This window comes from Scleropages formosus, chromosome 16, assembly GCF_900964775.1.
Source record: "Scleropages formosus chromosome 16, fSclFor1.1, whole genome shotgun sequence".
Lineage (NCBI taxonomy): Eukaryota > Metazoa > Chordata > Actinopteri > Osteoglossiformes > Osteoglossidae > Scleropages > Scleropages formosus.
The window spans coordinates 608,191-619,937 of NC_041821.1; the positions used below are offsets into that span (position 1 = coordinate 608,191).

At 57.0% G+C, this 11,747-nt stretch overlaps 1 protein-coding gene across 1 annotated transcript; it reads right to left on the minus strand.

Moving 5' to 3' along the window:
- Positions 1-3,898: 3,898 nt before the first annotated feature.
- On the minus strand, positions 3,899-10,402 carry LOC108925870 (large neutral amino acids transporter small subunit 3-like). The gene is given in 13 exon segments (XM_029259020.1): positions 3,899-4,146; positions 4,244-4,373; positions 4,589-4,718; positions 4,804-4,839; positions 5,328-5,474; positions 5,864-5,979; positions 6,135-6,268; positions 6,550-6,642; positions 8,347-8,423; positions 8,507-8,562; positions 8,972-9,160; positions 9,162-9,379; positions 10,331-10,402. Coding segments are annotated over 12 exon segments (1,401 nt in total). The 5' UTR covers positions 9,377-9,379; positions 10,331-10,402; the 3' UTR covers positions 3,899-4,068.
- Between the last annotated feature and the right edge of the window lie 1,345 nt (positions 10,403-11,747).

An 11,747-nucleotide genomic window follows, 5' to 3' on the forward strand; every position in this document is an offset into this window, starting at 1 on the left:
AGTCAAAAAACTCCTTGGTGGCAAGGCTCCGGGGGTGGATGAGATCCGCCCCGAGTTTCTCAAGTCTCTGGATGTTGTGGGGCTGTCTTGGCTGACACGCCTCTGCAGCATCGCGTGGAGTTCGGGAACGGTGCCTCTGGACTGGCAGACCGGGGTGGTGGTCCCTCTTTTTAAGAAGGGGGACCGGAGATTGTGTTCCAACTCTAGGGGGATCACACTCCTTAGCCTCCCTGGGAAAGTCTATGCCAGGGTACTGGAAAGGAGAATCCGACCGATAGTCGAACCTCGGATTCAGGAGGAGCAATGCGGTTTTCGCCCTGGCCGTGGAACACTGGACCAGCTCTATACCCTCACTAGGGTGCTGGAGGGTTCGTGGGAGTTTGCCCAACCAGTCCATATGTGTTTTGTGGACCTGGAGAAGGCATTCGACCGTGTCCCTCGTGGCATCCTGTGGGGGGTACTTCGGGATTATGGGGTTCGGGGCTCGTTGCTACGGGCTGTTCGTTCCCTGTATGACCGGAGTAGGAGCTTGGTTCGCATTGCCGGCAGTAAGTCAGACCTGTTCCCGGTGCATGTTGGACTCCGCCAGGGCTGCCCTTTGTCACCGATTCTGTTCATTATCTTTATGGACAGAATTTCTAGGCGCAGTCAGGGAACGGAGGGTGTCTGTTTTGGTGGCCGCGAGATCTCGTCTCTGCTTTTTGCGGGCGATGTGGTCCTGTTGGCTTCATCAAGTCAAGACTTGCAGCGTGCACTGGGGAGGTTTGCAGCCGAGTGCGAAGCGGCAGGGATGAGAATCAGCACCTCCAAATCTGAGGCCATGGTTCTCAGTTGGAAAAAGGTGGATTGCCCCCTCCGGGTTAGGGGGGAGTTGCTCCCTCAAGTGGAGGAGTTTAAGTATCTCGGGGTCTTGTTCACGAGTGAGGGAAAAATGGAGCGGCAGGTTGACAGGCGGATCGGTGCGGCGTCCGCAGTAATGCGGTCATTGTACCGGTCTGTTGTGGTGAAGAAGGAGCTGAGTCGTAAGGCGAAGTTCTCAATTTACCGGTCGATCTACGTTCCTACCCTCACCTATGGTCATGAACTCTGGATCATGACCGAAAGAATGAGATCGCGGATACAAGCGGCAGAAATGAGTTTCCTCCGCAGAGTGGCTGGGCGCACCCTTAGGGATAGGGTGAGGAGCTCAGTCACCCGGGAGGAGCTCGGAGTAGAGCCGCTGCTCCTCCGCATCGAGAGGAGCCAGTTGAGGTGGCTCGGGCATCTGTTCCGGATGCCTCCTGGACGCCTCCCTGGGGAGGTGCTCCGGGCTTGTCCCACTGGGAGGAGGCCTCGGGGCAGACCCAGGACACGTTGGAGAGACTATGTCTCCCGGCTGGCCTGGGAACGCCTTGGGGTTCCCCCAGAGGAACTGGAGGAGGTGTGCGGGGAGAGGGAAGTCTGGAGGACTCTGCTCGGACTGCTGCCCCCGCGACCCGGCCCCGGATAAAAGCGGAGGAAGATGGATGGATGGATGGATAGTCGCAACATTAAAACCCCTGATGGGTGAAGTGAACAACATCGATTATCTTGTTACGGTGGTACCTGTTAAGTGGTGGGATATATTACGCGGTAAGTGAACAGTCAGTTCTTGAATTTCGTGTGTTGGAAGCAGGAAAAATGGACAAGCGTAAGGATCTGAGCGACTTTGACAAGGGCCAAATTGTGATGGCAACACGACTGGGGCACAGCATCTCCAAAACAACAGGTCTTGTGGGATGTTCCCAGTATGCGGTGGTCGGTACCCACCAAAAGTGGTCCAAGGAAGGACAACCGGTGAACTGGCGACAGGGTCGTGCGAACCCAAGGCTCACTGATGTGCGTGGGGAGCGAAGGCTAACCTGCCTGGTCCCATACCACAGAAAAGCTGCTGGAGCACAAACTGCTGAAAACCTTAATGCTGGCCAAGATAGAAAGGTGTCAGAACATACAGTGCATCGCAGCTTCCTGCGTATGGGGCTGCGGAGCCACAGACCGGTCAGAGTGCCCACGCTGACCCCCGGCTGCCGCTGAAAGCGTCTACAAATGGACACGTGAGCGTCAGAACTGGAACATGGAGCAATGGAAGAAGGTGGCCTGGTCTGACGAATTACATTTTCTTTTAGATCATGCGGACGGCTGGATGCGTGCGTCGTTCACCTGGGGAAGAGACGGCAGCAGGAGGCAAACTGGCGGAGGCGGTGGGATGCCCTGGACAATGTTCTACTGGAAATCCTTGGGTCCTGGCCTTCATGTGGATGTTACTTTGACACATACCACCTACCTAAAGATTGCTGCAAACCACATACACACCCTCATGGTAACGCTGTTCCCCGATGGCAGTGGCCTCTTTCAGCAGGATAATGTCCCCTGCCACACTGCGAAAGTTGTTCAGGAATGGTTTGAGGAAAAGGGGGTGCAGTGGCACAGCAGGTTTGGCCTGTGCCTGCTCGCCGGTCGGTCTGGGGTCCCACTTGGGTGCCTTGCGATGGACTGGCATCCCGTCCTGGGTGCATCTCCTCCCGCCCTTTGCGCTGTGCTGCCGGGTTAGGCTCCGGCTCCCTGCGACCTCATATGGGACAAGCAGTTTCATATGGTGTGTGTGTGGCCTATAGGCTGGCTGGTTGTAACCCCTGCTCCATTCCATCCAAACGTGCCCCGGTGGAGACGTCCTGCTCATCCCAGTTGGCCCTCCAGCGCTGCAGTGAGGGACCGAAGAGCCCCAGTGAGTATTTGTACTGCACCGAACAGAGTAAAACTGGCGCTGTGGAGTCACACAACCATGGTGCTGGAATTAGCCCATCGTGCGTAAGGATTCTTAGCGCTTCTTGTACTGTCTGAGCACTGAGTGGACGGAGCTCTGCCGAGGGGACGGGATACCGAGTGGACATTCAGAGTGAAATGAAGGCATCCACACGCTGATGTGATTTCTCTTTATTCATAACGGTGTGTTGGCACTGGTTATGGCTCCGGCCTCCGGCACTGGGTGCCGCTTCGAGGAGAGCGCGCAAACACAGCGGCACGGGAAGAGCGAGGACAGCGAGCGCAGGCATCTCGCACGCGTGTCGGCTCTGCAGGTCGGATGGGGATACCCAGGCAGGTGCGCAAACGGAAAAAGCGGTGTGAAGCATGGTAAAATGAGCGGTGAGCCCATGGCTTCTGATTTGCAGAACGTGTGGAGCAGTAACGTTGTGGTAAAAGCACGCAGGGCTTCAGTGTGGGGTAAATCTCGATAAAAAAGAGCCCCATTTACAGCAGTAAACCGACAGAGGCACCGCAGGGTCCGTAAGGCCGTGAGGCACGTGGTCCAGTGTGGGGTAATGGGCCGTGTACCCAGTGGACACAACAGAGGATGCAGTGGACACCGAATAACTGCCTACAAGACCCTCGCTGTGCCCTGGGGTCAAACAAACGGGGCCCTTGGTGGACTGGTCCGTGCTGGTTTGCACATGTGCGTGCGTGTGCGCGCCTGCTCTTGCAGCAACTCAGAAATCAGTAAATGGGGCGTCAGGGTGAAGCCCTTCCACACGGCACTGGGAGAAGAGGCACTCAACACGATGAACCGCACTGCTCTGGTTGTGCCACCGTCTCCCCTCCGAGGACGAGGGGCCCGTTGCCGCGGTCCGAGTGAACGCTCGCCCCCGGGTGGCGCTGCTCCTTGTCGCGGACGAGGCGCCGGCGGTGGTACAGCAGGTAGGCCGGCAGCAGGAAGCCCGTGAAGGAGAAGAGCAGCAGAGCCAGGTTGACCTGCAGGCCGAGGGACAGAGAGGGCGGCGTGACGCACGGCGCCGACTGCTCCCGTAACCATAGCGACGGGTTCCGGCCTCACCCAGTAGGGGTCGCCCCGCAGCGGACCCAGCGTGATGACGAAGAGCGGCTGCTGGAGGAGTGCAAAGAGGGCGCTGATCATGGACTGCAGCCCCGTGAGCGTGCCAAAGTGGTTACTGGGGTACCTGAGGGCGGAGCGCGGATACGTGTGTGACCGTCGCCGGGTACCGCCGGGCACCGCCGAGCGCGCACACGCTCCAAGTGAACACACAGAGCCCCGACTCACACAGCGGCGTAAAGGCCTCCGCAGCACGAGTGGATGAAGCCCCTGACCATGGTGTGAAGAACGAAGGACGCGACCTGCGGGGAAGAGACGCCCAGAGCAGGTGAGCAGGGGAGGCGCCGGAGACGACCCAGAACCTCGAGGGCCGGCGCCATTGCGGCTCCACACACTCACCTGGAGAGGCAGGTTTTCCACCAGCGAGATAATCCCAAAGGCAACCAGCAGCACGTTAGTGAAGATAAATGCTCGGATGGCGTTAGTCAGTTTCTGGACCCTTCTGTCCCTCCTGGGCGGGGGCGACAGGCTGCGGTACACAAAAGAGGATACGGTGACCTGGCCGAAGCTGCTGGACGTCGCGGCCGAGGTCCCGCTGGGCCATCAAACGTACACTTTCACCCCAGTAACGTGAACCTGCGGCTTCGAGGGCAGTTTTCAAACCGTCTGCCTTTGTGGCTCGTTAGCGAGAGACACGGTCACAGCGGTCAGCGAGCGGTCAGCGAGCGGTCGGGGCTCCCTCACCTGCGCTCTGGCTCGTGCTCGTGCTCGCCCTCGCGCTCCTTCATCCTCCAGTCCATGATGTAGCCGATGAGGGGACAGGTGAGCAGGCAAAGGAGCTGCAGGGTGCCGAAGACGGACGAGTAGAAGGACACTGCAGGAGGGGAGAGGACGCGGCGTCAGGGGACGTGACCCAACAGCCATGTGCAGCCCCAACACACGGTCCCCCGCCTCCTCACCTTGTTCCTCTGCTTCCTTCACCAGCTCCTCTGAAGCTGAAACAAATGAGTTTACCCATCAGTCATTATAACAACATTAGCGCGCTCTTACCGCAGTGTTACCCTGATGTCACCGCAATGGGTGTACACCGTGCTCCGGCGAGTCGTTCTTAGTATTCTTTCTGACCGCCGATACAAGCTGTGAACACTGTGCGAGTGAGCTGAATTCACAGCAGTGGAGCCTCTGTACTCGATACAGAATTCTAACATTTCATGACAATAAAGAAATATCTCCGCAGTCCTGCCACCAAAAGAAAACACACTTTCACACAATTTGAGTAACTGACTCACATATTTGTATTTCTTTACATTTCGAAATATATTTCTCATTTATATTTGATGGTTAATATATATTTCTAAATATCCTTTCTATTTTCAGCTGGCTGCAGACTAAAACCGAGGGAGCGTAACGTTGGCTGAACGAACGTTTCCGGAACGCTCGCCGAACCCGTGACGTAACCGCTGCGGCCGCGTGCGCTACTCACGGTTCTGGTCCCCGCGGGTCACAAGGAACTCCATCATCTTGTTCATGGCGCCCATGAAGAAGATGATCCGCAGCTGGGTCATCGCCATGGTGATCAGACTCCATAGGAAGATGGGCGAACACACAGATGCGCGGAGCGGAGGGGAGCCTTGACACGGGGGGCGGGGGGCGACAAGCGTACACGTTAGAATATCGCATTAAGGAATACCGCAGTAAGGAACACTGCAGAAGGGGAGACTGTAATCAGAAATACCGCAAGCAGAGTATACCAGCAACGGAATACCACAGGTAGAATACTGCAGGTGGAATAGCAAAGTAAGAAAGAGCACAGTAAGGAATACCACGGTGAGAAACACGGCAGGTAGAATATCGCAGTAAGTAACGCCGCAGTAAGGATACGGCACGTACCGCAGTCTGTGAGCAAACTGACAACATTTAGATCAGGATTGTGTGGGCGCTGCGTGAGAGACGTATGCGGTCAGTCTGGTCCTTCAGTGGTCATCCCCTCACTCGCTCCTCTAGTCCAGCTGGACTCACCCAGCTGCAGGACGCGGCCGGAGTCGTGCTCCCGGTCGCTATGGCTCTGCCTCTGGCCCACCGCGTCCTCGGTCACTTGGCGGTCCGGAGCCGGATCCACGGATTTCGCTTTCTTACTGCCAGGGACCAAGCAGCAGGAGTTGCGCTCAGAGACGGTGACCATTTGCAGAGCGCTGGCAGAGTAACTGACCACATGACAACAGAGTGACCGCGATGATGCAAGATACGGTCAGGACACATTAGGGCAGCGTGGTCGGAACGTGTTACTCACGTGTAATCGACCTCCTCGGGGGAGGGGAAAGACTCCACGGGCCAGTTGAGGAAGCAGTTGAGGAACACCAGGCACGCCAGCGCCGCCCACGCCCACATGATCAGCCGGAAAGACACGCCAGCGTCATAGATGAGCTGGAGCGTGCGGAGAGCGGTCAGCACACGTTCTGTCACACGTGTTCACTGTGCAGAGGTACATCTACGTGGGTGACAACGTGTGCGAGTGTGTGCTACACCGAGTGTTTTTTACCACGTTTTCACCACACGATGCGCTATGTTGGCGCTTTGGACTTAGTGGCTGACTCTGCGTCTCTGTGGGCGCGCGTGTCTCTACTGCACGCGTGTTGGGGAAACGGTACACAGAGAGCAGCGTGTGTGAGCCACGCGCGACGACGGGCCTTAAGCGAGAGCGGCACCTTGACTGCAGGGAAGGTGACCGCAGAGGAGGCGTAGGATCCGATCATGAGGGAGAGGACCGTCGAGCGCACGTTCCCGAACATGTTAGGAAGCTGCAAAGAGAGGGAGCGTCAGCACGAGACACGTGGCACGTGGCACAGGGCGCGTCGCATGGGACTCGACTCGACTCGGCTCCGGACTGCAGGAGAGCGGCTGCGTCGCACCTCTACGGAGGGGACTCGTCGGTCTGAGGGGCGAATAAAGAGCTGCACCTTCACACGTCGCAGTAAAGGGTGTGTGGAAAAACTGGAAGGATTCAGAGATGTCAGAATCACAGTCAGAAACACGCACGCACGCACGCACACGCACCTGTGAGGACCAAGGTACGTAAATAGTTTCACACTGTTCCTTCTACCTGACCAAGGAATGTCTGACTCAGCAATTACGATTTGTGTTTAATACTGAGCCAGAGCCCCCCCATTGTCAAACCGTGCCAAACCATGTTCGTCCTGCTGCGTGTGTGTGCGCGTGTGTGTAAACCAACAAGCCATCGAACCCAAAGTGAACCCAGTTTCAAGTACGAAGGGAAAAACTCATTTCTCAATTACGGAAAAGCATGAAAGCGATTGAACGCGTTCACAGAAAGGTCAGGAGCGAAGGAGCGCCCGGAGCAAAGGCTGACGGTCCATCCGGTTCCCGGCATTGGCTGTGGTGGGCGGAGTCTCGGTGAGATATGCAAATGTGTAGTGACGCTCTCGCTTGATTGGTCACTTGCGCTCCTAACACGCCAGTAAGAAAGCTGGACTGCAGCCCTCTCTCCGCTCCAGCTCTGGACACAGCTCTGCTGCAGGAGGCAACACTGAGCTCCCTATCAAGGTTCACCTGGGGACATGCCCACGCCCCACCCCGTCCCGCCCGCCCGCCCGCCCCTTTACCCTCCTGTCCTCCACCCTCCTCTCGCTTCCTATCTTGTTCTGCTGAGCACCTGGAGTGTCCAGGGGCAGCGGTACAGACGCTGCAGGACCCGGTGATCCACGTGTCCATGTGGACACATCATACGCTGCTGGGAGCAGCAGTAGTAGTAGCTGAGTGCCTCTTGCACTCCCATTGTAAGCAGTGCATCTAGCAGTGTAAGTTACCGCGCTGAATAAGCTGTGTGCGCTGGTAACGCTACATAGAGTCCATGGGAAGTCGCTTTGGAGAAAAGTGCCTGATAAATAAATAAATGTAATGTAACAGAAGTGTAATGAACTGAACCCACCAATGCAAACAGCGGGGGTGGGGCTCCCTCACAAACCCCAAGACCACGAGTGTGAGTGACCTCTGACCTTTGACCGGTCTTTCCTTTCTGGCCTGGCCACTCTTACACGCACTCACGTGCCCTTGCGTGGGACCCCAGGGTGAGGCAGTACAGGAAGTGCCGGGTCTTTCCCGGCCAACAGCAACAGCGTTTGTGTGGAGGGGCAGCGGTAAAGGGGCGGAGCCAAGTGTAGGGCGTGTGCCAGGAGCTGGCTTCTGATTGGCTCAGGGCCTTGTGCCACGATTTACATCCGAGACCTGGAATACATCCTGTCAAGAGGCCTGCGGTGAAAATACACCGACATTCAGCCCCGCGCACGCACGCACGCACGCACGCACGCACGCACGCACGCACGCACGCACAGATTGTTTGGCTACGAGAACAACGTAAGAGGTACAGCTGTTTTAAAGTTAAAACATTTTACAAAATTATAAAAAAAACTGCAGAACTTGACATCATTATGTTTTCTTGGAGCTGAGACATAGTGTGCGTGTGTGCGTGCGTGCCTGTCTCTCACCGTAAGGGAGGTGAAGGTGAGGCAGATCCCTCCGAAGCCGTTGAAGGAGACGGCGATGAAGATGAGGGGCGACAGCACTGGGGGAGACGGAGAGCAGCTGACCAGGCCGCCACGCACTCAGGGTTCCCTGTCGAGGTCAGGGGTCACGACACACACTCACCTGTGGGGTCGTATGCCGCCGCCGCTACTATTGCACAGGAGAAGGCGAAGCAGGAGCTGGAGACACAGGCAGACGCGGCATCGTGAGCGTGGGGGACTCAAAGCGACACTTCAAACGAAGCGCTTCAGAAACACACACTGGACTATGGACACAGCTTGTGTGTGTGACATTGCTATGTTGCTGGTTCACATCCCTCCAGTAGTCCCTATAGAAGTGACATTCAAGCAGCAAATACACAAAAAATCACAGCAGATGGTGTCGGACTCATCGATGGAGCTGTCAGGAGATCGGGAGACAAGTGGCTCTCAAGGAGCGGGAGGGATTCAGCAGCTCTGAGGGACACAGGAGCTTATTGCAGCAAATCCGAGCTCAATGCGGCCGTGTCGACCAGGTTGTACTACACCTGCTGCACCTGCTGCTGACTGTCTGCTGTCACACACGCACACGGCTCTGCCTTGCTCTCACCTGCCCAGGAGCCGCAGGGGACGCGGTCCAAACCTGTCCATGAGGACACCCAGCGGGAGGGTGGCGGCGCTCAGCAGGAACGAGCCGATAGTGAAGCCCAGGTTGAGCATCTCGTCCTGCTCCACGCAGCTGAGCCAGTCCCGCTCGGTGGCGCCGGCGCTCAGCGTGTCATTCTCTGCAAGGGGCCCCGGGAGGCGTGTAAGCGGACCGAGAAACGGACCCCGGGACCCGGAGCCGCGGGTTTGACGCACCTGAGCACAGGTGAGAGTAGAAGCCCTCGTTCTTCAGCATGATGAGCAAAGAGCCCCAGCCGAGCAGCACGGCGGAGAAGAGCAGGTTCTCGAAGACGGCCGTAACCGCCATCCACCAGCGCCTCCTGTAGGCCTGCGGCAGGGAGGGCGCCATGCGCTGCCAGACACGGGCCAGTCAGTACAGCGCAGACACCGCGGTACATGAACGGCGCGCTGGGAGAGCGGCACGCAGGGCGCTGTGAGGTGGGGGCGGGGGCGTCTCGGCGCGAGGCGGGAATCGAGCACCGCGGCACCGGAGCACCGGAGCGGGTGCCCCCGTCTGCGCACGCAGGTCCACCACGCGCCCGTCCCGAGGTTCCTCTCCGTGTCCGTGAGCACCTTTACCACATCGATGCGCTCTTCCGCCTCCGTGTGAAAAGTGTGCCCGATGCTAAGAAAAGGCGTTCGAGAGGCAACGCGATGGGACAAAAGAGCGGAAATACGAAACACCGAAGAACAGGCCTGTTTGCCGGGGGTGGCGGTAAAAGGTACCCATCTTTCACCGTGCGGTACCGTATGGGCGCGGCCGCCGTCTCGCTCGCGTCTCCATAGAGCCGTGACCCCGAGCGGCTCTGCGTGCTTTTCGCCGACGTCACCGTCCCCGTTGTACGTCGTCTCTCCGAGTACACTCCGGTAGAGTGCGGTACGCTACGCTGCAGTAAACCGCTGTACTCATGCGCTCCCTGACGGTCGCTCGCTCGGTCCGCCGACCGGCCTCTTGCCGCCGTGTCGGACACGGGAGAGCACGTGCGGGACGGTTGCCCTCCGCGCACGGGACGAGCGCCATGCGAACAAGTGTCTACGAGGCGTACAAGTGGGGGCGGCGCACCACACGGTTTTCATGCTGGAATGTGGAGCTTACACAGCGCTCGGAATGCAGATATTGATGGTGTAACACGTAAAAGTAAAATAACGTAAAACAAAGTAAAAACGGTGTGAAGTGTGTAGGAAACAGTTGCTGAGTAGAGGAGAGCTGTCTCTGCGTGTGAAGTTTTTGCTCTTTGCGCTCTCATTGCGTTTGAAACCAAGTATGAACATAAACACACAAACACACACTAAGAGAACTTACTTCGGATGTTATATAGTCACACAATGAGCAGCGGACTCCGCTCTTCTGCACGCATCCGTCAAACCCTCCTGTCTCTTTACACACACACACACACACACTACTCTGCAGTCCCTCCGTCTCTCCTTCCCCTGTCTATAAATGGCTCCTTTTCTGCTCCCTCTTCAGGTCCGCTGCGTCCTCTTATTGGACAGCGCAGGCGCGCACACACACACACACACACACACACACACACACACACACACACACACACACACACACACAGCAGCTGTCACATTTGCAAGCTTGGAACACCCAGCCCCCTGCTGGAGCTTCATGTCACAGGTAAATCCTGTGATGTAAAACAGGGTAAAAATGGTATAGTGCATAATACTGCAGTTACCCAGAGTGGCTTTACTTGTTTCTACAAACCAATCGAAGTAACTTGTGTGAAAATCGCACTATAGTAAAAAGTACTAGAGCGCCGAAGAGACGTTTAAGTTACTTTGGCCATTCCAGCCTTTTCCCTTCGCGGGACACAGACACGCTGGCGGCGCCCCCGCTGGACAAACGTGGTACCGAGTGCACCGGGACCGTGTCGCGATGGTGCGGCTGCTGGGTGACACTCCTGCGGTGGGTCTCGCTGGGGTGCAGCGCACGGCGACGCCTTCGTCTCGCAGCTACTCGCACCGATTTGCCCATTTACGCAGCAGGGTGCTTTTTACCGCATCGCTCCGCGCTCATGCCTTTGGTACTAACGCTGGAGGTGGGATTCGAACCCGGCTCCTTGGAGAGCGGGGCGGCGCCGATTTCGTGCAAAGAACAAGGACCGAGGCCCGACGTACAGCAGGCCCTCGTGGCGCTTTACGTTTAAGCGCACGTGCAGCGTACGTACGGATGGACGGACGGACGCACGCACGCACGCAGCGGGCACTGCAGTGGTTACAGCCGCTGCCTTTGACCCCAAAGGTCACAGGTTCAAATCCCCACATCCAGCTAGAGCGCCCTCGAGCGACGTACTTAGCCTACGTTGCCGTATAACTGCAGGGACATGAACAAAGGATAAATGTCAGACAAACAAAAAAATGTGTATAAAGCAGTGCTTTCAAGTATGTGAGCGCAACAGGTGTAGGGTCAGGTTTAGGGTCAGGGTCGTCGTCATCGTCCTCGTTAACGCACCGGTGCCACTTGGGGTTCACTTACTTTTGCACCCGCACTACTTGCGTGTTGCTTCGACACACAATTTCCTCGAAGGAACATATTGGTGTTAATGAAGCGTCCGTAACAGCAGAAGCTCCCGTTCATCATTATTCCGTTTATTAATTAATCTGACGCTTTTCTCCACACCGACGGACGGTGTTAAAACTACAGTTATTTACCTGTTTATACAGCTGAGTAACTTTGTTACTGTATCTCCTCCTGCTGCTGATGCTCCTTCGTT